This window comes from Xenopus tropicalis, chromosome 1 (assembly GCF_000004195.4).
Source record: "Xenopus tropicalis strain Nigerian chromosome 1, UCB_Xtro_10.0, whole genome shotgun sequence".
NCBI lineage: Eukaryota > Metazoa > Chordata > Amphibia > Anura > Pipidae > Xenopus > Xenopus tropicalis.
The window spans coordinates 72,621,822-72,634,933 of NC_030677.2; the positions used below are offsets into that span (position 1 = coordinate 72,621,822).

Below are 13,112 nucleotides of genomic sequence, written 5' to 3' on the forward strand. Positions count from 1 at the left end.
CTGGCAATTTCTTTCTGTGTTTCGTGTAAAAAAAAAAAAAAATATATATATATATATACACACACACTCACAAATAAATTAAACACTGAAATTTTGTAATTTGTGATATCCTAAATACAAATCACAGAAACTTAATATTAGTTAATCTTCATGGAAAGTTAAGAATATACAGTAAAACACACATTGCGTTCAGGGCAGGGTGGATTGGGGGTATACTTTTTACCTATCAACTAAAAATGTTGTATTTTTAGAAAGAAATAAAACAATGTTATGAAGTATCAATGTTTTTTTACAAGGAAGCTGAATTGCCAATCACTACAATACAGGGGTCATTGATCAAAAGGAAGGCAGTATGCAAAGTGCAAAAACCAGATGCAACCATTATTTTGAACTTTGCACACTATCTTCCTGCTTTAAAGAATTGCTGCTATTCTCCATTGCAGAGCATAGAGGCCTGCAAGGTATTCAGTAAATACCCCTTTATATTTCTTTTACTTATGAGAAAACTCAACTCATGCAGTTGTCCTTCAAATACAGTAGGCCATCTGGCTGAATAACATTTGACATGATATGAATTTGCTTATGTAAATTATGAATGAACCTAAATTGGTATAATTGTGTTTTTCCAATAAAAATTCATGATAACCTAAAATTAACAAGGCTTATTCAGTCACAGCTGGGAAAGATACAGAAACATTATTTTTGCAATTAGGTGGTTTTCTATTGTGTTTTTATCACATCTTCAATAAAACGCAAAAAGAAACCTACTATGTAAAAACAGAAATATAAAATACACTAAACAAAATATACATATATATTCTGATCTAATTAAAAAAAATGTTCACAAAAAAATGAAGAGAAGAAAGAAATTAGGACTTTGGGCACCTGATTTAAAACTCATTTAAAAAATCAAATTTCATTAGGATTTGGATATCATAGACAAGTTAAAAAAATAGCTTTTACAAATTCAGAAATGAAAAGTTAGACGAAAAAGGGAAGAAATGTATTACCTTTTACAGCAAATATACTAAAATGTAAATGTATTGGTGTAGACCTTAAGCTCTCACTCGCCTATCAACAGAAGAACAGAATTTAAATTTCAGGTATAAAAACCAACATCATTTTTTGACCAATAAAATAAGGCTTAATGGGGGTTGTTACAACCACAGTGCACATATGTGCGACAGTTATGCACATATAATATGCTGCATTAGTATGTGGGTAGGTTTATAAAAAGCTTGCTGGAGGCAGATACATGATTGCTGCACGTAAGGAGATAAAAGCACCCTTAGAATAGAGACTGCACAAGTGGTCGCACTCAGACTTCTCTTGACCTGCTACTTCCACCTCAACCCTGCTATATTATGTATCCCCCTGTGTAGTGCACCACTGTGCCTGAATTATAAGTCACAGGAAAATCACACCATTTAGCATCTGTACCCATAAAGAATCTGATGCGGCAGTTAAAAAGACCCTAACATCGTTTCTCAAGCAGTATATATCTATTCTCCATAAATATATATTCAAATTTTTAAAACTTCCAACCACAGATTTCGATGTGTTGGAGAAAAGATGGTAACTTCTGCCTGCCTTGTAGTTTTCCTGGAAAACATAATATATACAGGATACAGATGTTATGCAGGTTAAAGGCTTTCAACGTCTTAGCTTTGTTCCTAAGTGTTAAAACTTGTGACTTGTGTGAATTAAAACAGAACAGAATGGCCCCTAAATAAAATAAAACCAATAATTTATAAAATGTAATTATATCTGATTGAATTCATGTATATTCATTAAAACTGGATACCTTATTCCCGGTGTTAAAACATTGTAAAGACACAGTTGATAGCACCATCTTTTTAAAGAATGTCTAAATATTTCAGTGTTATATTGTTGACATTGATTTATGAAATCTACACTACTGAAACACATTGGAGGTCAGCGTTAAGATTATATATATCATATGTCAAAAGGATACAATTCCAGTATTGAACAAAAGGAATTTAGCACCAGATGGTATTTGTAATATTCCTGATGTTAACACACTACAGTAAGTTTGATTCTGGCTCCTAGCTCTACAGATTTTTGTATAAAAGTGGGAGGAAGGTAAATTAACTTTTTACAATTCATCCAGTAGAACCTGTGTTTTGTTTAACACTTTTTGCATAGGATGACTGTATTCTTGTTTTCAGAGCATTTTGTGACTGCACAATTAAAAACTAGAAACGTAATAGGTAAGAATACTTTTTTCTGGTACTCTTTCCCATGGATCACATTTATGTGCAATACTTATACACATTCTACATATCCACATGAATTAACCTAAGTAAATATGGTGCACCCAATTTGATGTAAATGAGGTAACGCAGCAGACTATATATATCTGTTATAAGGACCTGTAACCCGTGTTAAGGCATATGGAGATGTAGTGACTTGAGAGTCTGTGGTTATTGACATCGTCCTCTGCGTAAGTGACTTGATGAAACGAAGATAAGTTGGTTCAGCAGGTTCATGTATTGGCTCCACAGGCTCCCGCTTTGCTTTCCTGTTGTAAGATTTAGGAGCCACATAATCTGGACCATACCTTTCACAATCTTCTTCCTTTTCCCTGGCTTTGCCTGCCATTTTTGCTTCCCACAATGCCAGGCCATGCTTTGGCTCGTTCATGCTCTTGTGTTGGTAGAACACCAAAGATATTCTGGTAGGGTGATTTCTGTTGGGATTCTTTAAAGGTGTTGTTGCGTGGAGCTCACGCTTTGCACATTCAATCAAGATTGACCCATGAGTTGGGCAAACTGCTACACCTCCTATATCAGGATCAAGAAAATTCTGTTCACTGTCTGACCAAACTTCTGCAGGCTCTTCTGGTACAGGAGGTAAGGTGTACGGTAGCTTTCCCTGAACATTAGCACCATTAGTTCTGCCTGCGCCTCCAAAATTAGTTCTATCATGGTTAAGACCTGGAAGCATTTCCGATGTTCCATTTGCTGTGCGTGAATGCATTTCACTCTGTTTACCAGGGAATGGCAGAGAACCAGCTCTGCCTCCCAATATACTTGATGACATGTTGCTTTCATGACCCTGGAAGGAGTGTGGAAGAGGATATTCACCATTCTTAGTCGCAGAAGAGAAGTCTTGATTACTGGTAATAGGCCGTGAACTTGTGGCTGGATTCATTATATCAGCCTGAGGTGCTGGATAAGCATTACAGCCACTGAAATCATCAGCTTGCACTCTTTGGTTTCCATAACTAAACATTTTGTTACCATAAGCCTGATTATTAGCAAACCCCTGCTGGTACAATGATTGAATTGGGGGCACACCTAATTTAGCCATTGAATCTTGGTTTTTAAACTTGTAATAATCCATGGATTGTTGCTGTGAAGAGTCAAGATAAGGGGGACAGTTGTGCAAGGAGGCATTTCCATTACTGGGATAAGAGGGGCAAGAGTTACCTTGATTAAAGGATCCTTGAAAAGAATTCATAGGGCTATTTGCACAGGATACTGATGAGCTTGCAGCGGTTTGAAAAATATTCATGTGGCTTGATCCAGGGTAGGGAGAAAAACTATTCTGATATGGGTCAGGCAGATTAGGAATTCGTGTGTAAGGATTTGTAGGGGCGGATGATGGATAATGGTTTAAAGAGTTCCTATGGTTCATATTGAGAAGGGTGTTTTGTTGCAAGGCTGGCATTCGAGAAAATTCTGAAATGTAAAAATAAAGCAAGGGAAAGACTTAAAAAGCTTTATTAAAATAAGCCACATTAAAAAAATAAATAAACAATAAATAAAAACAGTCTGACATTTTTACCTACATATATTAGGAGAAAAATGCAGAAAACTCTATATAGGTTAGATAAGAGCTGTTTCATATTTAAGCATTTTATAAATAAACATTTAGTTATGGTTACTATTTAATATGACAGTTGATTCTTAAAATCAATATTTCTTCTTAGCCCACATGTGCTAATCTTTAGATGGGTAGGTGTCATAATAACTTTAAGCAAAAAACACTAGCCAGTTGATGTATAGGGTATTAATGATACAGCAGATGCGCTTAAAGCAGATGATTATCTTTGATAAATGCCAGACCTTGTCTATTATGTCTATGCAATATTTTTTAAGGCGCTGTACCATGATTTTTTTTATATACTGGGGCCGTATCAGAGCTAGTGAACAAGCATGGGGCAAAGAAATGTCATTGTTACCTGCTTGCTGTTTGTCCTGCGTAGAAGCTTCTACATGTGCGTTTTTATGCCGTGAGGACTTCTCCTTTTCGTTCTTGCTGTGACCATTTTCTAAAGCGGCATTTAACTTCTCTGCTGCTGCTTTCTTGGCTTCTTGTTTTTCCAACTTCTTTTGCCGGCAAGTTTTTACAGGCTCAGCTAGCATTCGCACTTGCCTTCGGAAAGATGTGAGAACTTGAATAGCACCAGTTCTTTTCTTCTCTTCCTGACTCTCAGAACTGCCAAACTCATCCACATTGGATACTTTATAAAGGGGTAAGACATGCAGTTGCTCATCTTGTGGAATTTTTCCATTTTCACGATTGTCTTCTCTGGTTAAAGTGCAAACCTTACAAAACAAACATATTTTTTAAATGACCTGTTTGGCATGTTTGCATTGCCACATCAGAATATCATGAATAGAGAAATACTCCATACATGTCTAAACATATTAAAGTTCTTACATTACCATATATAGTTTACTTCCAAACTGATATATTGTGGAAATATTTTAGCTGATTTAAAAAGAAATTTAAATTACTAAGGTTTGCCAAGTTGTTTGAAACCCTTGTACTCCAGTTGGGTGGAACTTCCTACCCTGGTCTTATACTCCCCTTCTCAAAAGACCATCGTAAAAAATAATTATGAATTAATTTTTAATTTTTCTTATTTTATATTTTCCCGAAGATTGCCAGTTGAAGGGAGGGTACTCTCTTACCATGAGTGTAATACACGAAGAGTATTTTAATTCTTTAGGCATAAATAGAATATTACAGATAAAGTACAGTTCCTTATTGTCACATAAATAAAATATCGTAAGTTGCCTAGCCTATTATCTTACATGACCCTCATGTTGAAGGGTTTTGAGGCATTGACGTTCATTCTGGCCTTCTCTCCTAGGATTGTCTTCTCTCCCACCCTCTCTCCACACTAATGCAGATTAGTATCCTTTTTAAACTGTTTTAGGCCAGATCATATTCCACTTAAACCTACCCATTTGCCAGTAATAGTTATAATACTGTTAGGGATTGCCTACTATGGATTTTACTATGTATCAGCAGAACCTGTTATGTAGGTGTTACTACACACAGACTACTTGAAAGACATAGCAAAGTAGCCTTTAAGGATGATGATACCACTTGTCTGTTTCTGTTACAGGAGGCATATTCCTTTGACAGGCAAATGTACTGAAGACCCAATTCAATGTTTTATATAAAATTACATTTAATATGTAACACAGAATTAGAAATATAAAACTTAATACAAAACTGGACAAATATATATATAAATATTCATATATTAAGGTATGAAAAGGTTTATTTCAAACTCTGTCCTGCTTGGATACCAAAATCATCAGTCTTCCCCAAATGTCACCTGGTACTCCACATTCACACGGAGTAATATTTATACATTTACGCTTAGCTGTTAGTACTGTAGCTAGAGGTTATATTGTTAAGCCTGGTTAATTGTTATATGCGCTGTATAAATTCTAAAACAATCAGCACAGGGTACTTTAAGCTGAGCGCAGTGTCACCATATTTTTGCAGTCTCTCTGGTGTTGCTGTGTGACTGCATGTGCAGTACAGAACATTTTCTGAAATTTCTGTTTTGCACATTCCCCTGCTCTGAGCACAGTTCTGTAAGTACAATTTTATGGGAAAATGGAATTTTAATGCAAGAAATAAGGATGTCAACAGACAGGAGCTCAGGATATCAGTACAGAGCCAGCATGAGACGACAGTAATGTCGATGTAATCCCATAGCCATTTTGTGTATGGAACAAAAATGCTTTTTAGCAGTATTTAACTAAAGCATAAAGCATAAGTACCTTTAGTATAGTATATATCTGATACATCAATCATACTAACCAGTGTGCTGCCATTTTGCATGTTGTGCAAGTCCCGGTGGGAATGAGCGCAAAAATCCAAGCAAGCAGTAACCCCAGAAAATGGTCGACCTTCCTTCAAACCAAGACGGCAATCTGGAGCTCTGTGCTCATGCTCAATCTGAAAAATTAAACCAGCGCTCATTAAATCAGAAGAGGATTATGAATATACTTTTGAATTATAGTTTCATTGCATAAATCCTAGAGTTTGTGAGGTTTTTTTTGCCTTACAGTCTCGCAGGGCATCTTTAATGACGCACATTTGGTAGATATCTATTAAGGCTATGCACATCACTAGCATTAAGCCCCTTAAAATGCCATAACGTGCTGGTGCCTACTGATCTATACTAGCAACATGTATTAATTTAAGTTTCATGAACAATTGCTCACAAATTCAAATGATCATTTATTAAATGCACCAATAATGTTAAAAACACGAAAAAAAAAATGTTTATGTAGAAGTCAATTGGAGTTGTCCTAGCTAATATCTATGCATTTTCTTAATTCAAGTTTTTCTAATTTTTTGAAAAAATCATTGAAAATTTGCATTTTTAATGGTTTAATTAAATCAAATCTATGACTTTGGATCCTCAAGGGATTGCCATGATGATTTGTATTATAACTTAGTTGGGATCAAGTACAAGGTATTGTTTTATTATAACAGAAAAAAAGAAATATGTTTATACATTTTTTAATTTCTGCACAACAGGTTTCCAGATAACTGATCCCATACCTGAAATAGGTCTAAAGTTAGCTCTAGCTTTACATAGAGCACATGTAGATATGAAATGCTGAAATATAGTAGCCTTTGCTGCATTTAATCAGTATTCAAGGGAGCCTTTCAACAATGAGATGTTTTCTACCTTATACTGACCTGGTTATGATAGGCATCAGGGGCAAGCTTCTTGTAAATTGGAGCCATCAGTGTTGATAAGTGCTGTAAATTAGCTTCCAACTTTTCTTCCTAAAATAAATGGTAAAAAAAAATACAAATAAAACCAATTAAAATTGCCACAATTAAGTTTACCTAACCTATCACCAGCAAACATATATTCTATAAACTTAAATGTATAATGCATTTAAAACTCTTGTTATAATATTCTAGGAACAAGTGCACGCATACATTTCAGCTCAAACTTGGTGATAAGAAAATGTAGGAAGTGCAGGGGTGGCCAATACGTCGATCCCCCGAGGATTTCTGGTGGACCGTGATCAAGCCGGGGATGCGGAAGTGCTCCGTGAATGCGTACGTACGCATGCACGTCGCACTTCCGCATACCGTGTCAGTCCGGACGATCGCGACCAGGCCGAGTTTGGCCACCCCTGACTTACACTGATATCAGTGTATGCAATGGGTTGAAGTACTGATGACTTAAATGCTATTGTGCAATATTTATTGTGCCTTTTTGCCATTTCACATATATACAGTCATCAAAATAGAATAATTATGCACATAAAGTTTACACATGATTTCTCTATTTCCTTAGTGGCATATCCTGTAGGCAGTAAAATAATAGCTACAGTCCATTAAGAATGGTTTATATCTTATATGTTTAAACCAGATATGGTGGAATATATGAAGAAAGGCCTTTTGGAAAAACTTAACCCATTAGTTGCTGTTGAAAAGGCCTCTTATTATTTTTAATACTAATGTTATTACAGGTATGGGACTTGTTTTCCTGAATGCTTGGGATCTAGGGTTTTCTGCATAAGGGGTTGTTCCATAATTTGGATCTCCATACCTAAAGTATTATATAAACCTAATAGAATTGTTTGGCCTCTAATAAGGATTAATTATATCTTAGTTGGGTTTAAGTACAAAGTACCGTTTTATAATTACAGAGACACAGGAAATCATTTACAAAAATTGTAATTATATGTTTTAAATTGAGTCTACAGGAGAAGGCCTTCCTGTAATTTGGAGCTTTCTGGATAATGGGTTTCCAGATAACGGATCCTATACCTGTATTAACAGTATTACCTGTTTCTACCCCTATCACGTTTATGCTGTGGTCCATCGTGCTTTTTTGCCTGATGTGATCTACAAACTATACTTTAAAGACTGACAATGACTAGGCACTTTCTTCATAAAAGAAACAACTGCTACTCCAGGGCAAAAACAATTCTGTGGAAAAAATGGCACCTATTCTTTTTCATAACTGGTAAACAAGATTTCCATTCGCTAAGGGTGGATGAATCAGTACAGAGGTAGAATGTAACTCAAGCTAATGCGATGGTCTAGAGCAGGCCTGTCACATTCTTTTGATGTTATGGGTTACTTTTCTGGAGGGCCAAAACACATTAAGTGTAGACCCTGAAGATTGTGCCTTAAAATTGACATTCTCTGGCAGTTCAGTAATTTCTTTTAAATAATGTTAGCTAAACACAGAAAGGAATTTCAGCACCAAATAGTAAGGCATCTACCGACAGAAAACTCTGTAAGATGAGTTAGACTACTCTTGTGGGTAGAAGACCGTTTAAAGGGTAGTGGAAGGTGTTAAAATAAAAAAAAAAGGTGTCACTCTGTGAGAGCATCACAGTAGACACAACACTATGATATAGCATGGCTACAGTATTTCTGTTACAAAGATGAGGGGCAAGTACAATTGCCATTATGCACTGAGAAAAGATAAGGAATAATTTAGCTAATGACAAAAAATAGGATGAGACAGTACATACTTTGCTTTAGGTCAGTGCTGTCCAACTGGTCCCCCTTTGTGTGGCCCCCACCTGTCTGGCTGCTGTGACTGCTAATCTTTGTGTAATCTTTAACTGCCCCCTGCACTGTTTACACTTCATATTCAGGCTGTAATCCCCTCTATTGTTCATATCTGCAAACCCCTGTAGTGTTCACATCTGTGAGCCCCTCCATTGTCCAAACCTCAGATCTATGCTGCTTGTGTGCACCATACTCTGCCTGCCCTATGCTGCCTGTGTGTACCTTATTCTGCCTGCCCTATACTGCCTGTGTGTGCCATACTCTACCTGCCCTATGCTGTCTGTGTGTGCCATACCCTGCCTGTCCTATGTTGCCTGTGTGTGCCATACTCTGCCTGCCCTATGCTGCCTGTGTGTGCCAAACTCTGCCTGCCCTATGCTGCCTGTGTGTACCATACTCTAGATCAGTGGTCCCCAACCATCTGCTCTGAAGCAACATGTTGCTCACCAACCCCTTGGATGTTGCTCCCAGTGGCCTCAAAGTTGGTGGTTATTTTTGAATTTGTGGCTTGGAAGCAAGTTATGATTGCATAAAACCAGGTGTACTGTCAAACAAAACCTTCTGTTGGCTGTCAGTCCACATTAGGCTATCAAGTAAACAATCACAGTCCTTATTTGACACACCGGGTACATTTTTCATTCTTGTGTTGCTCCCAAACTTACATTTACATTTGAATGTGTCTCACGGGGTAAAAAAGGTGAACAGGGGACCCCTGGTTTACATAGATTAATAAAGGTCATTTTTTATTTTATTCTTAGAGTGTTATATATAAGCTTGATGTGGTTCCCCTTAGATACTGGGGTCTTGTATGCACTTCTTGTTTTGTTTTATGTGTTAATATCCCTCAGCAACCTTTTTTGTATTATTACATACCTCTTCTGCCTACTCCTATGGCCCTGGGAGAAGTGCAGGCTCCAAAACTAAATCAAAGCTCAGTTATAAAGGCTTTATTTCAGGCTATTTAAAACACATTATTGCATCAGAGCAGAAACAACAATCACATCACCTGATGGGCTTTAGACACCAGGTCCTTAATCTTAGGCATCCTATTTGATTTCTGAACACAAATATGTACAGACTCAATAAAATCCAGTTTCTAACAGCCAATCAAAATTCAGACATCCAAGAGCACCTTAAATCATAATTAAGAGCAATTCTAAGCAATACGTAACACATGTAAAAACTTAATCCAAGAAGTAACAAGAAACAATTCACATCCCACCTTTTGTTCAAGCCTTTTGAAATTCTAATTTGAAAATCAAAACACTTCTCAAAGTGTCTACCTATAAGTATATCATTTTTCTTATTCTCTATGGCTGTTAAGTGTTCTGGTACCCTTTTCTTTAATTTACGTACAGTATGTCCAACATATTGGACAAAACAGGATTAGATTGGTCAAAAATGAAATGTTATCTAAGACAATCTTTTCATGCTATTGAATCTTATCAGAAATCATCTTAAATGCTTTAAAGTGTTTTCTTTCACTTACCGATTTTGGATCATCACCAAGGAGTTTGAATTTTCTTGGTACTTTACTTCTAGCGAATTTACACCCGTTATAATACATACTCCATGAGCACCCAAAGGAAAAGGAGGCACCGCAGGTTTCAGAGTCCAGACCCTGGCATGCACAGGTACGTCTATACAAAAAGAAAAATTTGAGAAGAGATAAAATTAGGCCTGCAAAACCCACAATTCAATAAAATGTTGTGCTTGGATGCACCTATTGTAATATATATAAGGGTCATGACACTGCAATGTGACTTCTAATAGGTATGTATAAAGATGTTCGGTTAACTATGAGTCCAGCCCCTAGTAATCTGTGACATTATTTTCCATATTTTTATTTCTACCATATGGTAGTGTCTCTTAAAGAATCAGTTTTGAATATATGTCTATGAAGATTCTCATTCATCCAGGTCATGATATACAGTATCTAGTAGAATTAAGTCTAAAACAACTGGACTTTTCTGAGTTTTTCTTGAAAACGTTTCACCACTCATCCGAGTGGCTTCTTCAGTTCAAATGACTGGTAGGGAATTCCCCGGTATTCCCCGGTATTTAAACTCTTGATGGTAGTAGAGTCACAGACATCCAATCACAATGGTTCCATTGAACTTGTTCAGTTAGGCTGATGCCACACCAGGCGTAGGGCTGATTTTTTCGGCAAGCGGAAAAACGCTTGCCGAAAATTCAGCCCTACGCCTGCTACTTGTGCCTGCACCCGAATGAATGGGATACGCTCGGGTGCAGGCACATGTAGCTGATATACGCACGAAAACGCGAGAGAATGCAAAGTCTCGCGTTTTCATGCGTATATCGGCTACATGTGCCTGCATCCGAGCGTATCTCAGCCCTACGCCTGGTGTGGCATCAGCCTTAAGCGTTAGCTGAAACTGACAGGTGTAGGAAGGTATTGTGATTGGATCATACCTTCCTACACCTGTCAGTTTCAGCTAACACCTAACTGAACAAGTTCAATGGAACCATTGTGATTGGATGTCTGTGACTCTACTACCATCAAGAGTTTTGAATATAATATTACAGTATAGAAACAATCCTGAATCTAAAATACCAAGCTATTAGATACCAATTTTTTCCCATCTAAATTTAAGGACCCTTTCTTACAACCTCACTTATTCACTGTCTGACAGCTAGACAGTTCCAGTGGGTAGGCTGCAGACAATTGCCCATTTAAATTCTATAGGCCAGTGGTCTTCAGACCCTAGAGGCTTAGCCTGGTAACCAAGTAGCATATAATTTAAGGGTGAATGGGCAGAATGGTAGTGCAATGCTTAATATTGCTGCCTTGAAGTGCTGGGGTCTATGGTTGGATTTGAACCAGAGAACTATCTGCCAAAAATGTGTATGTTCTCCCTGTGATTCCTGAGATTCCTCTGAGTACCCCTGATTCCTCCCACACTCTAAAAACATATAAACAGATAGGGGAACTTAGACAGTAAACTCCACTCGACCACAATCAGAATATATATGGTGACTATAACATATTTGTAAAGAAAAGTGCTATCTTAGTGTTCTTATCCAGTTTCCTTGTCCTTTAAGACAATCTAACTGATTGGCCTGATGGATGGATATTTTGGCATGTGGCCATATGCCAATGCATCATGTAACTGCCAAGAATTTGCTTCAACAGATGAAATTTTTATTCTGGATTTCCAAATTTTTTGTCTAAATTGCCCTTCTGGAGTGAGATACATATCTAGATAGTTAGACAGTATGGCCAAATCTGGGCATGTGTGGCTAGCTCTGCGCTGACTATTGAATTTCAAACCAGGGGGAAATAAGTGGGGCTCAAAACTAAATACTGAATAGACAAGGTAAGTACACAGATTTTCTAGTTCATATTTGCCAACTAAGTAAACCCTTTAGTTCAGGCAAAGAACCCAAGGCTGGCCATATATGCAAAGAATGGGTCATGCAGGTTGGGAAATTATAATTATACTGCCTGTTTGTCGATACTGGCCAGTTATGCTAAGTTTTGACTCACCAGATTGTCCATACAGGCCAGGTATGCTGAGTTTTGACTCACTATCTAGCAGTGCTCTCCTATCTCACTAGGTCTGTATAACTGATGCTGCTTCATGACTAAGAAGATCATTCTTAGATCTTGTTAGATTCACTCATTTGGGCAGTCAAAACTAAATCAATCAATTTTTCAAGTATGTAATATCACATTTTTAACATATTTTTAATAATATATAAAATACCATGGAAATTTTTAACTGATCTGCAGAGTGCTGATCTGCAGAGTGCTGAGATCCTTAGCCCTCTCACACTTTTGTCCAGGGTCTAAGTAAATTGTCCATATTCTTGCAAGGCAATCAAAAATCAGGACTGCTATTTTCCGTTACCTATCCCACACATATTTTATGTACTAATTGCTTCTGAAAGGATTTTTAGGAAAGATGTGAAATTATGAGTATAACTTACTCTTCGTTACGTGCACAGCGTCGGTTTGTTAAGGTTCCATACTTATTTAGCGTTTCTGTGAGCTCTGAGTAAAGCCTGTCTGCCAAAGAGAATGAAATGCCTTCCCAAACCAAGATCAGAATGACAATCACTGCTGTTTCGCAGGAGTGACCAGCACGTTCCCTCACCAAACACAGCATTTTCTCATCTGTCCCACTACGCCGAATCACCTGCAAGAAAGCCAAGAAGATAATATGTGAGCTGAACTGCATTTGTATATGAGCCGACTAGACTGGTAATGTAAGAATTATTTATGATGGGCGACTGGCACAACATTTTTGGGACATGGGCTA

General features: G+C 37.2%; 1 protein-coding gene across 2 annotated transcripts in view; it reads right to left on the minus strand.

Annotated features, from left to right (window-relative positions):
• Positions 1-229: 229 nt before the first annotated feature.
• The window catches only part of tet2 (tet methylcytosine dioxygenase 2), a 44,094-nt gene continuing 31,211 nt past the window's right edge, over positions 230-13,112 (minus strand). For both annotated transcript variants that reach the window (XM_002934777.5, XM_012955515.3), the window contains exons 5-10: positions 12,781-12,989; positions 10,319-10,469; positions 6,985-7,074; positions 6,094-6,231; positions 4,208-4,574; positions 230-3,704 (exon numbers count right to left, since the gene is read on the minus strand). In XM_002934777.5, coding sequence (XP_002934823.2) covers positions 2,371-3,704; positions 4,208-4,574; positions 6,094-6,231; positions 6,985-7,074; positions 10,319-10,469; positions 12,781-12,989 — 2,289 coding nt within the window. In that variant the 3' untranslated portion in view covers positions 230-2,370. The remainder of the gene's footprint in view (positions 3,705-4,207; positions 4,575-6,093; positions 6,232-6,984; positions 7,075-10,318; positions 10,470-12,780; positions 12,990-13,112) is intronic.